General features: G+C 39.2%; 1 protein-coding gene across 1 annotated transcript; it reads right to left on the reverse strand.

Annotated features, from left to right (window-relative positions):
- Positions 1-409: 409 nt before the first annotated feature.
- Positions 410-21,324, reverse strand: MS4A7 (membrane spanning 4-domains A7). Its single transcript, XM_056138144.1, has 7 exons — positions 21,170-21,324; positions 16,672-16,825; positions 9,220-9,354; positions 7,368-7,424; positions 5,009-5,212; positions 3,068-3,169; positions 410-938 (listed from the first exon to the last, which is right to left on the reverse strand). The coding sequence occupies exons 2-7, from the start codon at positions 16,810-16,812 to the stop codon at positions 870-872; spliced, it is 708 nt and encodes a 235-aa protein (XP_055994119.1). The 5' UTR covers positions 16,813-16,825; positions 21,170-21,324; the 3' UTR covers positions 410-869.
- Positions 21,325-21,587: the final 263 nt, after the last annotated feature.

Raw genomic sequence — 21,587 nt, forward strand, 5'->3', positions numbered from 1 at the left:
GTTTGTTGGTGTCCAGAAATTCTTTAAGTGATGCTTGGCCACAGTTAGATTTTTCCCACTTGTATTGCTGTATAGCAATGCACCGTTGTCTGAATAGATCACAAATTTTGTCTATTTTAACCGTTCAATAGTTTTTATTTAAGTAGTATTTTGTGGATTATTTTCATGATCACTTTTGTATGATGCAACTTGGAAAACATATGAATATCTGCATTTATATTAAACATTTCCCTTTGGGATAGGTCTCAATGCCTAAATTGGGGGATAATACCAGGAACCTATTTATTCAAAAGGTCTTGTTGTTTAAGTTAATACAGTAATAAAATTGATATTATTTTTCTATGTAAAATTTCTTACTTAGTATAGAATTTGCATTAAACAAATGGTTTTCATTAGTTATAATCTTTTATTTTCTACAAGAATAAAGTCATTACATGAGATAGAATAGTGAGCCATATTAAACTGACAGTTTTCAACTCATTCGATTGACAGAAATAAGTCATACTAATTTTAAAATGTCTTAAAGTTCCTAATAACTAGTATTTAAGCTACATAAGCATAAGTCTACAAAACTAGTGATGACATATACACGTAATATATCACACTCACACAACAGTGCTCATTTTCTCTTCATCTTTAGATGCAGGTGAGTCACTTTCAGTTCAGTTTATCTGGTGAAGCCTGGCAAGTTCCTGAGCATTTTAAATTGTACTCATCGGGGATTTTGGGAAATTATTTTCAAAGGTATACTGAGTAAGTATAAAACAGAAAATACTCAAGTGGTTGAAACAGCAGAAAAGTTTATGTTTTCCAAGCAGAGCTTCGATCCCACCTTTCTCATGAAAGACAAAGGGCTACTCCAACCAGATCTATGGGCTTGAAGAATTCTTTTTGACATGCTGGATAAGATCTTGTGATTGGGGCAAGGAAAATTCACTCTAGAAAAAATAAAACATGTTCATTTTAATTGGCTTTTATTTTCATTATCTTCATTTTTGAGGTTTCTAAAACACATTTGTAATGCTTTCTCTCTAAATTCTATAGAGGATGGCTACGCTACTATTATATAACACATAATTGCACATGGAAGGGCATCAATATTCATTTAAAGAAGTGTCACTCTCCAAAATGCTAATCATGGAGCTATTTTTTTTATAAGATCATAGTTAACCATAAGATTATAGCTGTGTCTTAAATTCAGTCCCTTTGCAAATTTACTTTAGTTTCACTAGAGCTTTTAAAGGAGATGAAAGTATTTTAAAGACACAAAAGGAAATAAGGAACTGGGGCTGGAGGGATAGCACAGCGGGTAGGCCTTTGCCTTGCATGCGGCTGAACCGGGTTCGATTCTCAGCATCCCACATGATACCCCGAGCACTGCCAGGAGTAATTCCTGAGTGCATGAGCCAGGAGTAATCCCTGTGCATCGCTGGGTGTGACCCAAAAAGCAAAAAGAAAAGAAAAAAAGGGAAGTAAGGAAGAACATAGGGAAGCATAAAAAGAACAGAAGCAAACTAGTAGAATCACATGATATTACAAGGTAACTTGCCTCTGGAGACTTCCTAGGAAAGCTTTGTACTAGGAGATACAGTTTTGTTTTGAATCACCTTGAGATATAGTTAAAAACCTTCATGATTGGACCAAACATGATAACCTCTCAGTAACTGCATTACAAACCATAATGCCCAAAAGTAGAGAGAGAATATGGGGAATATTGTCTGCCATAGAGGCAGGGGGAGGGTGGGAAAGGGGACATATACTGGGGATATTGGTGGTGAGGAATGTGCACTGGTGGAGGGATGCGTGTTTGATCATTGTGTGATTGTAACCCAAACATGAAAGCTTGTAACTATCTCAGTGATTCAATAAAATATTTAAAAAAGGAGCATATAACTGAAGGAAAATTTTCGAATCACTATCAACATTAAATACATATTTCTAATATTTTTGGTATATAATTTTCATACATTTTTTATATTTATACTTTTCCAGATATGTAATTAACCTCTATATTTTATGGGATGTCATGTTTTTCTACTTAACATACTATGAATAATTTCTAAGTTGCAAAGTATTTATCTATAATATTTTTCTTAATGTAGAGTAGGATTTGCTTAAGTAAATATAAGACACAAAAAGTACAATAATCTCTTGCTGAGAAATTAGTTCTTAAATTTTATGTATTATAACGTATACCCTAATATGTTTATTTTTCATAAATCTTGTGTTTTACGTGACATTTTTCATTATTTCTCTGTAAGCAAGAAATAAATGCATACATGCAAAAAACCAAACCAAACCAAAACAAAAAAAAATCTTTTATGATTGAGTTTCAGTCACACAATGATAGAGCACCCATCCCTCCACCAGTGCGCATTTTCCACCACCAATGTTCCTAGTATCCCTCCTGTCACAATCCCCCACCATCCCATCCCCCTGCCTCTGTGACAGGCACCTTCCTTTTTATTCCCTTTCTACTTTGGGACAATACAGTTTACATTACAGTTACTGAGAGGCCATCATGTTTGGCCCTTAGTCTACTTTCAGCAAGCAGAAAATATACTTTTACCCTTAAGTCTGTATCAGTCATTAGCCATATTATTTTATCATTTTATCCAAGACTTGACTATTTAATAAGATTTTAGGAAAAGTGATTTATAAAACCACCTCACTTTACATTATGCAGTTATCCAACTGGTTTACCATTCAGCACAAATGCATCCCTGATGATCAGTATAAATTTTGAGAAATCCATTGATTGAAAAGTTTGCTCACCTGCTCATAAACAATTCTTAGTTTTTTTTTAAATTTTATCGTTATAAAGTTGTTCACAACAATCTACCACATTCAATACTTCAATACCATTCCCACCACCACCACTACACCTTCTTACCACCATTATTTCAAATCCTCTCACCACCACCCAAGCCTGTCCCAAGGCAAGTACAAAATAATTTGTTTTGTACTGCTTGTCACGACCAATTCTTGACTTCTCTTTCTAGACCTGGGTCATCATAGCCCAAATCAGAGGAGGTAACAAGTATCATGTGACTTGCCAGATACTTACCTCCAGGTTCTTGGAGCAGTTCTGTTTCCACCAAACTACAGAGGCATATGCAGCAAGGAGGAGCTCCAGGACAGTGAAGAGGAACATCACCACCAGCACAGTCTATATATGAGGGCACAGATGGTTGGTGTCAGAGTCTAGTCCATAGGCCTGCCTGAGGGGACACTGAGAGATGGAAGTGCTAGCAATGCAGAAAATGATTTAGTTCCATTTTCTCTTTTGTTTCTCTTAACAGAAGGATGAAACTCTCAAGCTGCATTTCACAAACTTGATATCCTACCTTCTAAATAATCCACATTTATCTGGAATAATTATTTTGGTTTTGTCTTTGATGTTTTTATTTCCATAATGATGTTTCCTACTATGAGAGTAAACATTTTTTTAATATCCATTGTCATTTAGGCGATCTGTATATAATAGTGTCAAATTTTATGGTAGGATATTACTGCACCTCTCCACCACCAGACTGCCCAAGGTGTGTGTTTGTTTAGTTTTTGCATTGATCTCAGTGCATTCCTCTAGTAAGGTAAAAGGTAAAGGCCCTCCCGTTGATCGTCGATTTGCTCGAGCGGGCCCAGTAACGTCTCCATTGGAGACTTTGTTGTTACTGTGTCTGGCATATCGAATACTCGGTAGCTTGCCGGGCTCTCCGAGAGGGGCGGAGGAATCGAACTCGGGTCGGCCATGTTGGCCGCTTGTAAGGCGAACGCCCTGCCCGCTGTGCTATCGCTCCAGCCCTCTAGTATAAAATATCATTTTCTTAATTCTGAAAAATTCTCAGGTTGTGTTTATGTTTCCTATAGTCCATGTTTCTCTCCTGAAACTCATATTAGATATGGGTTGAACATTTCTTGTCACATCTTTTTTTTTATTATAATTATGGGCTGGAGCGACAGCACAGTGTGTAGGGTGTTTGCCTTGCATGCAGCCGACCTGAGTTCGATTCCTCCATTCCTCTCAGAGAGCCTGGCAAGCTACTGAGTGTATCCTGCCCATGCGGAAGAGCCTGGCAAGCTCCCCGTGGCATATTAGATATGTCAAAAATAGTAACAACAAGTCTCACAATGGAAATGTTACTGGTGCCCACTCAAGCAAATCAATGAATAACAGAAGGACAGTGCAGTGCAGTGCTATAGTTATTATATTTTCCAAATGTTTACCTTAGTCTTCTGTGTAATTGACTAAGATTGGAATTTCATTTATCTTTGGATACACTGAGTTTGATGTTCAGTTCTTAATATCAAGGATTAATATATTTATTTCTAATCATATTTTGTTCTGGGGGGATCCATTTGCTCTTTTCTATTTTACTGTCCAGTTCTTTCTTTTGGGCTTGACATTATGTCTATAAGCATTTAAAATAATTTTCCATTATTGTCATTTCAAATTAATGTATTATTCCTGATTCTTAGGTAGGTAACTTTCATGTTTGTTTCATTTTTTTGACGCCCAATGTTTTTTTTTTATATTCTCTTCTCTTTAACAATTTTGGAAGTGGGGTGGAGGGAGGGAAACTGGGGGCATTGGTGGTGGGAAATTTACAGTGGTGGAGGGATGAGTGTTGGAACACTTTATGACTGAAACCCGACCACGAACGGTTTTCTAATTCTATATCTCATAGTGATTCGATTTAAAAACAAATGAGGGGGGTGGGTGGGTAGGTTATACCCGGCACTGTTTGAATATATTAGATATTTCTGGCTCAGTGCTCGGGGTTTTTTTTCCAGCAGTGCTCAGGGGATCATGATTGAATATAATGCATTCTTATATGTCTTCTGAAAATCCTTTTCAACGTGTACTTCTCACCCCACCCCTGTCTAGCTGCAGGCATTTAAACCAATTCAATTGAAGAAAGCTGAAAAAGCAGAGGTGATGTGGAGGGGGGCGGGGCAGGAGCAGTCATCTTCCACATGATTCAATATTCAACCCCAACCTACTTACAGTGAGGCTAGATCCAGTCAGGAGGCAGTCCTTGGCTTTGTGGGCTGGATAATGGTATTGAATGTTCGAAATATTCGGCAATGCTAGAGAGTCCTTCCCAGAGTCACATTGCTCAGAGGCCGTCTTCAGGGCTTTCAGGGTAGCGGCAAGGAGGATGAGCCCTGTCCCAGCTACAACAGTGCTAAAAAGATTTAAGATCAAGACCTGGAAGAGAAATCCTGCCTTAGAGTCTCGCACAGAATGTGGTGTCATCCCCCCACTTCCGTGACAATACTACTTCCGTGACAATACTACTGGGTTTCTCTACCACTCATCTGTATACTCCAGCATTATTTAGTTTTTCAATTGCTATAACTAAACCAAGTTTCACAGTGGAAAGCGGGAAGTTAGATCATTAACACCGCTGACTGGTCCTCATTTGTCCACAGGATCCTGTTGATCAGTCTATAAACTCATTTGCACTGGGTATGCAAAATCTGATTGGTCGTTCTCCCTACTCCTCATTTACATAGGGTGTGACCAATCAGTGGAAATAGCTAAGGGTTGGGATACAAGATAGATGCATCAGTTCAGGTATCTGTAGAGAGAAGTCAGTGGTGGCGGGCCTCCCAACCCAGAGCTTGCTGTTCTTGAACTCCTATTAGCAGTGCAACCGAAGATTTCATGGAAGAGCCAGTCTGCAGGAATGAACCTGTCTGTGTGCACTGGAAATGGCGAGCTGCAACATGGAAAACATCTGGTGATTGGCAAGGTAGTCTTACCATCCAGAGGAACCTGATGTTAATCAGATCCATGCAACCCATGACTGCTGAATTTAAATAATTATGAGTAACCTCCCCCGTCAGAGAGAGAAGTTTTGGTTTTAATACTCTCTGAACATAGAGGTGGGATCTTCAGATCACAGCATGATCTCTTTTGACTTCCTCAACCTGTTTTGAATCATTGAACTACTTGAAGGGCTTTGCTCTCCTGGGAAAATCCATCTATAGCTTCTCTTTCCAGAAAGCTGCAAATTTAGACCAGCAAAAAAAAAAAAGGCAGTGACTCACTAGAGGAGTTGAAATGGTCACTTAGCAGTCCATTTGGAGTATGAGAACTAGAGCAATCCACACATACCCTACTGAGTAAGAACTCTCACAGAAGACCTTCCTCTCCGAAGCAATGATGGGTAAGGCTGTACTATGTTCCTTCTCTTTGGGTATAGATTTTGTGGGATACACAAAGGTGGTGGATCTGCCTTCTTCTCCCCTAGTTCTGTTGTTCTGTCTTTGAATATTAAGGCTCTGAAGGTAAAGTAGAATTGATGGGTCTGTGTTCCACATGTGAAGTCCACCCAGAGTGTCACGTCAGCTCTTTCCAAAGATGGTCTCTTCCCTTTTCTGTGTATTCTGAGCACTTAGGAAACTACCTCTAAGAGATGTTGGTTTACCTTTCACATTGTATAAATGAGAAAATTGAAGCATCAAGTAGGAAGGAGCTTTTTCAAGCATACAGACAGAATCAGTCAATGGAAGACGTGGGAGAAGAGAATATGTTCCTGATTCCAAGTTCAGCACTTTGAGCCCATCCAAGTCTTTAAAACTCTTTTAAAATCCAGTTTACTAGTTCTCGGGTGTAGACTTTAATTCCCAGCATCAGGAATATAGTTCTGTTTCATAGAACAATTGTTGTAGTTCTTATCCCTGGCTAATCAAACATGGATTTACTGGCATTCCACCTGGCTCAAAATAGATATTTCCCGGTCATATTATGGATGTGTGGCTAGTAAGCATAGATGATGAGATCAGCAAAGTACATAGATTCTTTCTCTCCTCCCTTCATACTATCCTGACCTTTGTTAGATATGTCACAATTATCTTATAGTCTCTTGTTTTGAGGTAGTAGGAGCAAATCACAGTACCTAAGTTTATATACCTCTGACCCTGCTATTTGGGAAAATTGGCTCTTACAATTTTCTTACAAGGCAACATTTTCCAGGAAAAAAGGGTGCCTGACCCTTAATGTGGAGGGTCCGCCCCATTTATAACCAAGATCGTAAGTTTTAGGGAGTTTATGGTATGCTTTTAAATTTCCACCATTAAGCTATAGAGGTAAACTTTCTGCTAACTTACAATAGGATGCAAGAGCACCCTTGGGGTCTGGGGGGTGGGTTTGTGTTCTACAAGGCAAATAATTTGAACTCTACTGCTTGCTTTGCTGATGAAGCAGAGGGGAGAAACTTCACCAGTGGGAAGAACTTTGGAGTCTCTTCTCTGCTTTAATCCATGCTTCTCTGTAGTGTCAAATGGTACTTTTGAACTCGAGGAATCAACTCTGGACTTGATTTTATTCCAATCAGCTGACATGTGGTGATACTTACAAAGATCTTGGTTGAATTTTTTCCAGAGATAATTGAGAGGATTCCAGTAATGCCAAACTGCTCAGAGAAGAAAAAAATGGTCAGATTAGATAGATTATGGAAGGGAAAGAAACATGTTTTTTCAATAACTCAATCAGAACTGAGTGTTTGAAGTAAGTAAATGTAGGTAATACATGATAACTTTTTAGTATCTGTATTGAAAACCATAATGCCCCAAAGAAAAGAGATACAGAGACAGAGAGAGAGAGAGAGAGAGAGAGAGAGGAGGAGGAGGAAGAAGAGGAGGAGAAGGAGGAAGAGGAGGACTGCCATGGAGGTGGGGACAGGGCAGGAGAGAAACTGACGGTATTGGTGGTTGGAAATGTATACTGGTGAAGTGGAGTAGGTGTTGGAACATTACATGACTGAAACCCAATCATGAACAGCTTTGTAACTGAGTATCTTACTGTGATTCTATTTAAATAAATAAATAAAAGTTTTTAAAAGAAGGTTAAAATTTTAGGGAAAAAACATTGTAGGACTGATACGAGCCCATATCAGTAGGCTCAGTTCCCATCTTCAAGAAGCATTAAAGAATATGCAGATGCACAAAGGGGCTGAACATCATTCAGAGCTGAGGAGGTCTGGAGAGAAGTTGAACATGGAGGGAGGAAAGTTGCTAAATTAAAAGACTAATTACTGCTGATAGAAGCAAACTAATGATATGAAAGAGTGAAAAATGTGAATAGTTCATAGAAGCACTCGGTAAAAATGCACTGATGGTACAAGACACAGAAACACAGTGGGATTCAAGACAGAGGTGTAGGTGGGCTGAACAAGACTGAGAGTTGAGGAAAGTGGGAAGTACAAGGCAGCTGTAAAGAGTCATCATAATTCACAGAAACCAGTGACATCAAGGATACAGCTGGTGGAAAGGGGATGTTAAGAGAAGCTGAAAGACTGGTAAAGTTTGTGGCTTTAGGGCTGAGTAATCACAGACAAGGAGGCTTTCATAAGAGAATGTGAGAGTATAGAGAAATTGCACTTTGAACCAGGAATAGAATAGTCGCACTCTCTTATGTGACTGCTTCGGCAAGTTCATACAAGCACTGTATCCATAGAGAGGGGGTGTGTTGGTATTGTTCATATGCACAGGCTGTATGATTTTTTTTCTCATTTCTTTATGGAAGATATGTGATCTCTTGAGGGAAGTGTGAGTCCGGTCTTGCTATTCTCCCCACAGAAAAAAGATCCACTGGGGTCTGTTTAAACTACTTGGTGAAATTCAGAAAAAAAAATAGTTCTCGAGGGTTTAGGATTGCATCTGAACACACAACAGAAGTGCATCTGCTTCCCAGAAGTTTTATCATTGCAATTTAATTCCTTGAAAACCTGGTGCATCTACAAGTGTTAATAATTTAATTTTTGTTGTCTGTTTTGGGGCCACACCTGGCAGTCCTCAGAGCTTACACCTAGCTCTGTACTCAGGGATCACTCCTAGCAGTCTTGGGGAACCATATAGGATGTTGAGAATGCAACCTTGGTCAGTTGTGTGCTGGGCAAGTACCCTACCCACTGTACTATTTCTCTGGTCACTAATTAAATTTTTAAAAAAAAACTTTTTCACTGTTTACTTGAAAAAGGGATAGTTCTTAAAATTGGAGGGATTACAATGACTTCATCACCCCCCCCCCCCCCGCCCCTTGAATTAGAGAAAGACTTAATGAGATAACAGAGGAAAACTCAGGGCTTAACTTTCTTTTCCTGTCTTCCAGACTTTGGAACTCAGTTATTCATTTACAGTAATCAATGACTTAACATGCATTTTGCATTCTTAATACACTCAAGGTCTTGGAGACCTCTCTTTACTTACACACAGAGCTCCAGCAAATGGGTACCCAGGCATCAAAATGATGGAAACTGCTGTGTTGAAGTAGGGAGAGTAGGGAGCAGAAACCATAATTGCCCCCAAACTGGAAATCATCAGGCAACATAGTATCTGGATAGTCTGCAACAGATAAAGAGAGAATATTCTAGAATAAATTGTCTTAAACTTATTTTTTTCACTTCCAATCTCTCTGCAGCCCAAGACATTTTCACACAACTCTGAGTATATAAGTACATAAAATAGTATACAAATCAAATATTTACTGGTCTTAGGCAATTTAGAGTCATAGTATGTTTCATTAAAAATGACTCCTCTGCGGAGTGGAGAGACAGTACAGTGGATAGGGCATTTGCCTTGCACGTGACCAACCCCGATTCAATTCCCAGTGTCCCATATGGTTCCCCAAGTACCACCAGGAGTAATTCCTGAGTGAATGAGCCAGGAGTAACTCCTGTGAATCGCCGGGTATGACCCCCCAAAAAAAGGGGGGAAAATGACTCCTACATCCATTACATGACCCCATAAGGGATTATGTATAATAGCACAGCGGTAGGGCGTTCGCCTTACAAGCGGCCAACATGGCCGACCCGAGTTCGATTCCTCTGCCCCTCTCGGAGAGCCCGGCAAGCTACCAAGAGTATTCGATATGCCAAACACAGTAACAACAAAGTCTCCAATGGAGATGTTACTGGACCCGCTCGAGCAAATCGAGGATCAACGGGAAGGCCAGTTAGATGGATTATAGAAAGTGACCTTGTCAAGGGAATATTGATAGAGGGTTCAATTTAAATTGAAATAAAATAAATAGACCATCTTTAGTGCCATCATTTATATTAATTTATCAGTGGATTTTATTTTATTTTACATTTTGAAGGACCTCCCAAGATGCTTATTCAGCTGGAGGTACCCAACTGGGTGATATTTGGTCAACCTAAGTGTCTGTTTAATCCAAAGTCTCAAGGATGTAGTGTTTCTTGAGCTCTTCAGTATGGGGAGTCACCCAAACCACAGTAGTAGTAACCAGGAATCTCTGGGATGCACTCAGTGAAGCTTGGGAATTCCTATGGTGCCAGAAATCAAACATGAGTCAGCTGTATGCAATACATGTATCTAAAATCTTTACTATCTCTTTTCCCCCTGAGGGCTTTAATAGTTTTTATATTTTTAATGCACAAATGGTAATAGAGATCAATCTACATTTGTTGAACATCTTATGTATTGTGCTGTTCATCTTATCTTGATCACAGAGGAGAAAAGTAAAGTACTAAGAATTAACGTAACTTGTACAAATCTGAACAAATGACTAAGTAAAGAAATAAGGACTTTCACAACAGAGAGAGAGAGAGAGAGAGAGAGAGAAAGAGAGAGAGCACAAAAGGAAATGCCCTTCACAGAGGCAGGGAAAGGTGGAAGGAACAGTGTGGGGAGTGGTGGGAAGAATGTTGGGAGCATTGGTGGTGGAAATTTGGCATTGGTGGAGGGATGGGTACTTGATTATTGTATGATTGAAATGCAAGCACGAAATTTTGTAAGCTTGTAATTGAACCTCATAGTGATTCACTAAAAAAAAAAAAATAGGAACTTTAGCCTTGTTAGTTGGATCTAAGAGTTCACACTCAAGCAAATCGATGAACAACAGGAGGACAGTGCTACAGTGCCAACCATATGGTATGTGCATTATCTCCCTTCAAAGATAAGTTCCACAGAAGTAGAATAAAGATAAAGTAGTAGGAAATGAGTCCTGAGAAATACTGGGAACATAAAGTAAACTACCTATCACTGTCACTGTCCTCCCGTTGTTCATCGATTTGCTCGAGCGGGCCCAGTAACGTCTCCATTGGAGACTTTGTTGTTACTGTGTTTGGCATATCAAATACATCATGGATGGCTTGCCAGGCTCTGCCGTGCGGGTGAGATACTCTCGGTAGCTTGCCGGGCTCTCAGAGAGGAGCGGAGGAATCGAACTCAGGTCGGCCATGTTGGCTGCATGCAAGGCAAATGCCCTACCGCTGTACTATCGCTCCAGCCCTAGAGTAAACTACCTAAAGCATTATTTTCTCTCCTATGAACTTGCACTTCATTTTGAATAAAAAAGGGAAGGCTAGAAGCAAACTCTACCACCAGTGTGACATTTCCTCCACCATTATCTCCACATTCTCACGCATCCCCCAAGCCTGTCCCCTTGGCAGGCACAAAATCATTTATTTTATATTGCATGTTAACAACAAAATGGTAACTGGAATCATCCAAAAAATAGCTCAGTAAATGAAAATTTTGTTAAAAAAAAAAAAGGGAAGGCCACTGGATAATTTTGAGCCAAGAAATGTTATGATCACTTAAAGTCTTTCTACCTTATTTTCATTAGCATAGATAATAAGGAAATAAAATGAGATTAATAGGATGAATATAAAAAATTTAAAGAGAGAATATTGCAATCAATGCATATGTGATATGATGTTGACTTGGAAGAAGATGGTGATAATAGAGGTAGTAAAAAGTAACTGGATTCTATGTGCTGTGGAGATTAAAACCATAGAATTGCTGACAATTTGAATGTCGCTTATGAAAAAGAGTATCAAAGTTTTTCCTAAAGGAAATAATTTTTTAAATTATTTTTATTATTTTATTTTTATTATTTTCATTATAAATAATAAAATCATAATGAAGAAAGAAGAAAAGTTTATCAGAATGTAGAAAAGAGAAGAAAACTAAATCCCCAAGGCAGGGAGAAACTTAGGACTAAGTTCTGATTTTATTTTATTTTTTTTGAGTTTTAGGACTGGAGCGATAGCACAGCAGGTAGGGTGTTTGCCTTGCATGCGGTCGACCTGTGTTTGATTCCTCCACCCCTCTTGGAGAGCCCGGAAAGTTACCGAGAGTATCGCACCCCCATGGCAGAGCCTGGCAAGTTCCTCGTGGAGTATTCGGTATGCCAAAAATAGTAACAACAAGTCCCACAATGGAGACGTTACTGGTTCCTGCTCAAGCAAATCGATGAACAATGGGAGGACAGTGCTATAGTGCTATTTTCATTATTATTTTATTATTTTATATTTCTTTAAAGGAAATACATTTTTTCCTTAAAGGAAAAAATACTTAAAGAGTATTTTGGCTTGAGCAACCAGAATTATGAACTGACATTAGCCTGAGATGGGAAGATTGGTGAGTATTTTAGGGAACAATCAGGATTTCTGTCTTGATAATATGGGAGACATAGCACATATCCATATATATGTATACGCACACACACACACATATATAGCACAGACTATGGGATAGATGAGTCTCAGTTTGAAAAATATGTAAAAAGGGCATTGTAGTGATAGTATAGCAGGTATGGCATTTGCCTTGCAAACAGCCAACTCAGATTTGATCTCTGGCACTCCAAATAATCCCCTGAACCCTGTTAGGAGTAATTCCTAGCACAGAATCAGAACTAAACCCTTATAAGGTACAGCAGGTTGTGACACCACCCCCCAAAGAAAACCCAAAATAAGTGAAAATAAGAAATACAGGATTTTTCAAAATACAAAAATGATAGATGAAAATGATATTTAAGGCCATATCATCAGATAAAGTTATCATTAGGATTAACAGAGAAAAGCGAATAGAATTAATGCTTTAACTATGGATAATGCTAAATTTAGGATCATAGAAATAAGCAGGAATAGTAAAGGAGTGTAAAATAGCATATTAGAAGGAGGAAAATCAGAAGTTAGTCCAACAAAATATTCAATAAGTCAAGTGAATAAAAATGTTGAAGAGAATAGTCAATTCAAAGAATATCTTTTAGTTCAAGAAAGGTAACAGAGATTGGGAAAACCGGGTGAGTAATGTGTAGCAGAAGGAACAAGTACCATTGGGTATAATTCAAGAAAGAATATCATTCAAGAGTATTTGGGGGGAGGAAGTGAGTAATTAGAATAGTAATTAATCAATCCTACAATTTCTGGAGCAGTGATAAGGAATGAGATCTATTAGCAAAGGAAGGACTATTATTTTTTTTGTTTTTTAAAAATTTATTTTATTTTAATGTAAAGCTACAACTGTTGATACAATTCCAGGGTTGAAATTAATTAGATAGCAAATCTCCAATATTAAACATTGATAGCTAAAAATTTAAATTTTTTTGTGAAAATTTTTATATCTCATTATGGAATTGTTCAGTCCTTTTCTAAGAATTTACTAAGCTGTTTGTTGCTGGTTGAGCCTTCTGTGTTATTGTTTTTTTGTTGAGTTTAGACAGCTTTTTTGTTATGTTCCCATCTAATTTGATGTGCTTCTACTTGAATGTCAATATTGAGGAATTAGGAGGTGTGGCAAGGTCATGTATGTGGCTACATGGTCCAGAAACTTCAGGATCTATGGTTTGTTCCATTAGTGAAGTGGTGAAGTCAGAGGGAGAGATCTGGAAAGTCTGTATGGATAGGGAGGACGCTTGAAATATAGACAGTGGTCGGCTTTGCTGGTGTTAGAATTGATAAGGAACTGAGTGAAATTGAAGGGATTTTATTAAAGGAAGATGAATAGGATACTGGGGAGAAGAGATCAGGGACCTGAGGGAACATGATAGATATGAAATAGCTAAGGCTTATGGAGAAGCTCTCCTGGAGCTTTTGACAGTGGATAACTTGAAGGAAGAAGGAACTGACCTGGAAGAGTAGAAAAGCAGAAGGACTCAGGAATGTAGCCTCATGTCTCCCTATGTGCCGTAGGAATTGTGAGCATGGGGCCCTTTTTCTTCCTTCATTTCTCCTTTCTTTATCTTTATTCCTCCTCCCCTTTCCTCTGATGATGACCAGTTTTGCAGTTACTGTGGTTGCACACATGCTTTCTCAATGTGCTCACACTGTGGTGTTCTGCGGTTCTCAGGAACCTCGGATCACGAAGCTTGCACACTATATTGAGATACTTTCGCAGGGGGTGGGGTGGGTGGGGTCACACAATTTAGTTGTGGTGCTTGTTCACATTCTGCTCACCAGGAGTTTCTGAAGTGCTCATACACATGCTCACTAGGGGGTTTTACTTCTGGCCACAGAGCTCATGAATCATTTTAATTAAGGTGCTTGAGAGGGAGGGTTATATCCTTTAGCTGTAGTGCTTTCACATACCTGGTTGTTGTGTGGCGAAAGAAACGGACAGTGGTGCCTGATATCATAAACAGTAGAGTTGTCAGGATTGTGTTTGGTGCATGTGTTGGTACTGGGGAACGAGCTCACAGCATGATGCTTGTAAGGCAGATGGTTTAGCCACTAAGCCACCTCACAGACCCCTCTCTCTGTTCTTTCAACTGTTTGATTCACTGATTATCCTAAGTCGATAAAAGGTGCTCAGTAAATGGTAGATAAATGTATGGGTGCAAAATTATATTTATAATATCTCATTGATACTGAATCAAATAATGAAATGTATCTATGAGACTATTTAGCATGTTTGCACATAAGTCTATTATTTTAAAAAGAGAAAGTAGATATATGAAGTGGCCCAGTGGCCTCTCTCTCTTAAGTTACTCCTTTGAAATGAGTTCCAATAAATTATAGTGGAATGACAAGCAGTAATTGGTTTTATTTTTTAAGCAACATATGCATCAAATGGTTTTCTTTTTGGGTCACATTCAGCAGTGCTCAGGGCTCACTCCTAGATCTGTGCTCCAGGATCACTCCTGATAGTGCTTGGAGGACCATATGGGGTACTGGGGATCAAATCAGAGTTGGCCACATGTAAGGCAACACCCTTCCAGCTGTACTGTCTCTCTAGCTCCTCAAATGTTTTCTCCTAAGGACAATCATTATTCAAATTTGTCTACATATCATTCTCTATAACACTGATTATTAGTTTTTACAACTATACTCTCTTTGGTCTGAAGAATAATATGCCCAAGTGAGTCTGGGCCACATTTTCTGTGGATGGTCTTCACTGCTTGTCATCAGGTGACAGCTTTTCCTTTTGTTCTCAGCAACACAGACCAACAAGGACACGTCTATCACCAGGGTATACAGTTTGAGCTAGTCATGTGGGTGGAAGTTTGCCTTATCTTGAGCAAGGGTGAGAAAACATCTCAACTTAACCAACCCAAGCGATAGAATCAACACAGGGGACTGTGCAATTGCTGGGTGCTGAGCAATGTGGTGAGCAGAACTCACCCATGACCTTAGCCATGAACTTCCTCAAAAGGGTCAAGAGGACTGGTCCATAGTTGGAAGCCTGCCACAAGTGAAGGGTGGGGGAGTTGGGTGGTGGCAGAGGGGAGAAGTGGTGGTTAGGAGTGGTGGTTTAATAAAAGAAAGACCTGATTCCTTTAAGATTATGTTTTGGGCATTCCCAGTGTTTGGACCAGAACTTAAGCTATATTTTTTCTTTACTTCATTAATAAAAGTTCTTGACTATCAAAAATGACTATATGCAGAAAGACCTCTTGTGAGCACAGCAAAATATCACCCAAATGATAAACTTCTCTAACTTAGCCACTTGCATCTCCTGGATCTAAGGAGTAGAGCATTCAAAGCAAATCTACACATCTTGTCCTTCAATAATATTGCTAAGGATAAAGCAGTCACAAATTCTAATCCTGATTCCTCAATTCAAGTTCCCAGAAATGGGCTCTTTTCACCTAGTAAACAATTAAGCTGCAGTAAATCAAATAATGCTTCTGATCCTGTGAAGAAGAGTGATTTTCTCTTTTCTAACATAGCTTCTCTTTCTGTTTGAAAATTTCAGAAGATGGCTCTTAGTCTTACACTTTCCCATTGCAGGAAGAATTCAGGACCCAAGAACCTGAATTCTGAATTCTTTCTGAACCTGAATTCTTTCCTATTGCTGAGTGCTGACAGTGTATGTCTGTGATTTAGGGGTCTCGGTGGTAACTCAGAAAGTACAGTGCTCGCTGCTGGTCCAGGAAGTCGGTGAGAGACAGAAGCCAGGACAAGGAACAGCATTCCTGGGAACTAGAAAGCTCTGGGCCAGTCCCCAAATAGTGCATTAACCTGACAATTAAAAAATAGATTATTTTAATCTTTATTTATTAGATATGAAATCTGATGACCTAGGACATTTGAGACTCAAGGTTACATACAAAAAGGGAGAAGATATGAGATTCATCCACATGATCTCATCTTGAAATGTTTAAGGAATTACATTTCTTAACAGAATAAAATCTACTGTGATAATATTGAGTGAAGTGTGTTTCCACTTACATCTCTCTGTGTTAAAGATGAATTAGCGAGGCTATACTGGATATCAGGAAGAAAAGACCTACTAGTTTCAGCTTATTGAAAGATCTGACTATGGCTTTCTTTAAGTCCCCTTTCATGTCCCCATTAGCCCGAAGCCCGACAAGAAAATTGAATAAAGATTCTCTCTGATCTTTTGTAGATCAATAGTCTGGGTATGTCTATAATGCTTTCCTCAGTGTTCCCCCAAAAATGGAGATATCCTTACCCCAAGAACAGTGAGTTCTTTTTGCACAACATCCTTCAGGTTATCTTCTTTTGTGAAGCTATATTTCTCTTCTGGGCCGCTCATGATGGTTTTTGGAGTGAAGGTGTCAGTGGTGGTCTTGGTCTTGGGCTCTGTGAGCATGAGAGTGATGGTTCTGAAAGAAGTGGTAGGACTCGGTTAGGACCCAAGATTAACTTTGAGATCTGAAGATCTCAGAGACCAGACTTTGGAGAAATTAAGGTGTTTCTGCACTCTCTGGGGCTGGAACGATAGCACAGCGGTAGGGCATTTGCCTTGCACGCAGCCAACATGGCCGACCCGAGTTCGATTCCTCCGCCCCTCCCGGAGAGCCCGGCAAGCTACCGAGAGTATCTCGCCCGCAAGGCAGAGCCTGGCAAGCTCCCCGTGACGTATTCGATATGCCAGACACAGTAACAACAAAGTCTCCAATGGAGACGTTACTGGGCCCGCTCGAGCAAATCGACAAACAACGGGAGGGCCTTTACCTTTACCTTTTTACCTGCACTCTCCAAGGGTGACGAGTTCTTTAGGAACAAACCTGAGAATGGGGACTGGTGGCAAAGTGTGAGAAGCTGTGGTGTCTGAATGGCCCATTCTCTGTGAGCAGGAATGATGCCACTGGGAGAAATGAGAAACATTTGGAGGAATTCTATGGGTGAGGGATGAACCATCCACACAACACTTGTTTTTCTGCCCGGAGTGCATCCACTTCATTTTTTCACTCCATCAACCTGTTGTTCTAGCTTCCTTCCTGCCCCAATTCATCACATGCCCAATATCCCCACATCACATGGTCCAGGACTGAAATTTTATGCTCTTTGTCCACTTCCCAGGCTCTCATCATGGTCTTGCATTCTTTCCAATAAGATGATGATTAATCCTATTCCATTTCATTTCAGCCCCTCTGACATTTCTTTATTGCTACACTCAGATTAACTCCCTTACCTATAATGGCTCAATATTTGCTTTTATGAATTTTTACTGAACTCCTGTCAAAATTTAGGTAGCAGACCATAGTCATTCTAGTCCTAAGAACTCTGCAGTTTAGATTTTATTAAATTTGTTTTATACATTAGAAACTTATCGAATATATCGATATGCCAGACACAGTAACAACAAAGTCTCCAATGGAGACGTTACTGGGCCCACTCGAGCAAATCGATGATCAACGGGAGGGCCTTTACTTTACTTTACTTTACTTTACATTAGAAACTTGAAACCAATAAGTTCAACTTTTTAAAATTTAACAGAATAGTTCTATGAAAAATATTAGCCTGGAGGCTAAAGAGAGTGCAGCAGTCAGAGTGGATGTCTGGTGGGGTGGCCTTGCATCTTTGGGCCTGGGCATTGAACCATTGACCTATTTTGCCAAGAATCATCAATAGGCCTGTTGCAGCTTACTGGTAACAAGGACACCTCCTCCTCTTTATACGTAATTGCCCCCCACAAATTCTGAACCCGTTGGAAAAGGCAAACGTTTGGCCAGAAATTACTCAGGCTTAGGAGCACTGAGTAATGGACTACACCTAGATTAGCTACTGATAGCCAGGAATGATCAAAAGTAGACACTCTGGTGGATACAGGGTCTATTTGGAGGTGCAGTGAATCTGAGCACTCTCATGCAACAGTGACCAGCTGAACTCAAACTTTAGGATGGGTGCTAAGATGCTGAAGTCATGGTGAAACATGAATAGATGTAAGCACCAGCACGCTGCACAGGGTACTGTCTACAGGATCCCAGCTCACTCTATAACTGAGAGAGTAAATGCCCATATATGAAATAGGACTGTCTTCAATCTAAAATGGTAAAGAAAAGACAGAGAGAGAGAGAGAGAGAGAGAGAGAGAGAGAGAGAGAGAGAGAGAAATTCTGAAATGATCACTCTAGACAAATATTGAGTGCTGAAAGGAGATAAAGGGACAAACATGATAACCTATATTAAAAACTGGAATGCCCAAAACACACAAACAAACCTCGGACCCGAGCAACTTGCTACACAGAGAGAGATCATATAATGATCAAAGGATCTATTCATCAAAATTTAATACTCAGCCACGGGATTATCAAACTATGTAAAACAACTACAAGCCAGCCTGAATTAAAATATTAACAGCAACATAGTAGCAGAAAGAAATTTTCATAGCACACTCTTGCCATTGGATAAATCAACTAGACTAAGACTCTGTAAGAGAACAGCACCTATAAAATAATAAATATAATAGAGTCTTTATAGACATTTATAGACTTCTTTATCCCCCGAAATCTGAGTATACATTCTTCTCCAGGGCTCATAGATCATTCAGTAGGGTAGACTACTAGGACACAAAACAAATCCCTGTAAAATCATCATTATTTACAATAGCCAATATCTGGAAACAGTCCAGCTGCCCAACAACAGATGAGTAGATAAAGAAATAATGGCATATATATATCTATATATATAATAGAACACACCAGGGTGTAAGAAAAGTTGAAACCTTGCAGCTGACTGTAACTTGGTTGGCAGTGGATGTTGTCATTCTAAATGAAGTCAGAAAGAGAAAGGCAAGTATCAGATGATCGCACCCATATGCGGAATATAAAGAAACCAAGCAAGAAATTAGGCAATACCCAGTGGAAACAAATCCTGTTTTATGGACAGTATAAGGATTCTAAGGGGGAAAATGACCGAGGTCAACTTAAGGATAAGAAAATTCTATTGTTTTTAATTTCTTCCAGAATTTTCCATATCTCACATACAGGATATGCTAGCGCCTGGAAGTCTGGTTGATATCCTTTAGCTAGCCATACACTCTGATACCATGTACTTATTTTTTCTTTTATCAGTTGCTAACTGTTTTGTGTAAGAGAAAATGCAATTTTTAATAATGAGACACGTTATAAAGAAGCAAACACAAATGTTGTTTGAATTTCAGCTACTGAATATTAAATATTTCCTTATGCAGGTCAGAGATAATCTTCCCCCATCTCTCATATTCTCTCTATGTTTAGGCACATTCAAAATTTTACATAAACAGTCATTTTTTTCATGCCATATAGAGGTTTTGTGTGTGTGTGTGTGTGTGTGTGTGTGTGCGCGCGCACACTTAATATTATCCTGCAGGCATCTCTGGCACTAGAGAATATAGTCTAGTAATGAAATGGTTAATTCTGAAAAGGAACAAATCTTGAAGCTGATATACTAAGTAAAACAAAGGAATGACAAAAGAGTAAACATTGTCTGAGTGTACTATGGTTCATCCAGAGATGTCAACTTTATAGAAACTTAAAATAGAAGTGGCATGCGTCAGAGCTGTGGGGATGAAGAATTTGGAATTGTTTGATGGACAGTTTGCCTTGGGAAGACAAAAAAAACATGCTATTTGGTGCTGCTGATGGCTGTACATGAAAGTGAATATGTTTAATGGAATTTAAAATGCTAAATTTCTAAATTTTAATGACTCATTAAAATGCTGGGTTTCTGAGTGGTGTGTGTGTGTGTGTGTGTGTGTGTGTATGTGTTTTGGGGTCACACCTGGCAGTGCTCAGGGCTTACTCCTGGCTCTCTGTTCAGAGATCATTCTTGGTGGGCTTGGACTTGAGGACTATATAGGGTGCTGGGATTGAACCCATGTCAGCTGCATGCAAGATAAGCACCCTACTTGCTGTACTATTACTATGGTACCATCATGTTATGTATAATTTATTGTAATAAAGAGAAGTCAAGTCATGTAACTAAATGAATGGATGTTTCAGGACTAAGTTAAGCAATCATATGTTTATAATTATTAGAGCATTTTTATTTCCTATGATGTTGAATAAAGCTTTAATGACCATCTTTGATCTTTGGTGGTGTTTCAATTCTTTTCTTAGAGTAACATTTAGGGACAAATTTGCTAGGTTTAAGGATGTGATACTTTAATGTAGACACATAAGTGCTACTTCGGAGGAGGAATTTTGTACATGGAATTTCCTTTAAGACTTAAAAAACTAATGCTATCATGTCCAAACTCCACAGTCTGAAAGAGATGCTTCATCCTTTATATGCAGTGAGTGAAGCCAAACTTTGGTGTGACCCATAACTTTTACAAACAGTTCTAAATTCATGGAAAATAGGAACATAACTGCCCTGCACACAATTTTCTCTCTTATAGAATTAGGAAATACCATGAAGACTACTTTCTATGTAGGAATCAATCAATTAACAATTACAGTCTGAATGTTTGCTATTGTAAGACCCACTCATGCACACGCGCGCACACACACACGCACACACACAATGCAGAGACATACAGAAAAGCATAAACTTCCAATCTTAAAGGAAACTTAAGAATCATTCACCTAATTTTCTTATTTGGTGAATAAGCAAACTGAAACCCAGTCAACAAAATCGACACACAGATTCATGCAGACGATCAACAAGAGGAGAGTCAAAATCCCTAGTTACCTGTTCAGGACACAGTGAACTTTCTCTGAAGGTGGAAACTAAGGTGCTTACCTGTTGTTGAAGCCGGGTTCTGTGTGCTATGCTTGGTGGGCTACCCAGCCTCTGCAGAGCTGCCAGCCAGAACTTCCCACTGGCTCTTCCCGCTGAAAACAATCTTGTCGCTTCTTCTCCTCTGAGACTTCCTATCCCACTCTTAGGAGAGTATTTGTGATTACACAGGATATGTGTTTTGGCTGTAGTTAAAGTCGATATATTGAAAGTATGGCTGCTTCCTCTTTCTGAATTTCAAGATCTGGGAAAAGACACGAAATAGGAGTAACACATGATCAGAGAAAGAATTGGTGAAGACTAATGCACTCGGTGACCTAAAACTTTATTTCCCCATTCCTGCAAATACGTCAAGTTCCTTTTGGCCTCAGTTTTCTCATTCTACTAAAAAAGGGATGTATAATCATAATTCCCCCACAAA

This window comes from Sorex fumeus, unplaced genomic scaffold (assembly GCF_029834395.1).
Source record: "Sorex fumeus unplaced genomic scaffold, SorFum_2.1 ptg000007l, whole genome shotgun sequence".
Lineage (NCBI taxonomy): Eukaryota > Metazoa > Chordata > Mammalia > Eulipotyphla > Soricidae > Sorex > Sorex fumeus.

Bases quoted from the DNA above. Each gene is read 5' to 3' on its own strand.
- MS4A7 (XM_056138144.1), bottom strand. From the start codon at position 16,812: ATGCTCACAGAGCCCAAGACCAAGACCACCACTGACACCTTCACTCCA. The intron at 9,355-16,671 runs GTAAGGATATCT...TATCTGTTGCAG, and splicing joins AAGAACTCACTGTTCTTGGG to ACTATCCAGATACTATGTTG. The intron at 7,425-9,219 runs GTAAGTAAAGAG...TTCTCTGAGCAG, and splicing joins CATTTGCTGGAGCTCTGTGT to TTTGGCATTACTGGAATCCT.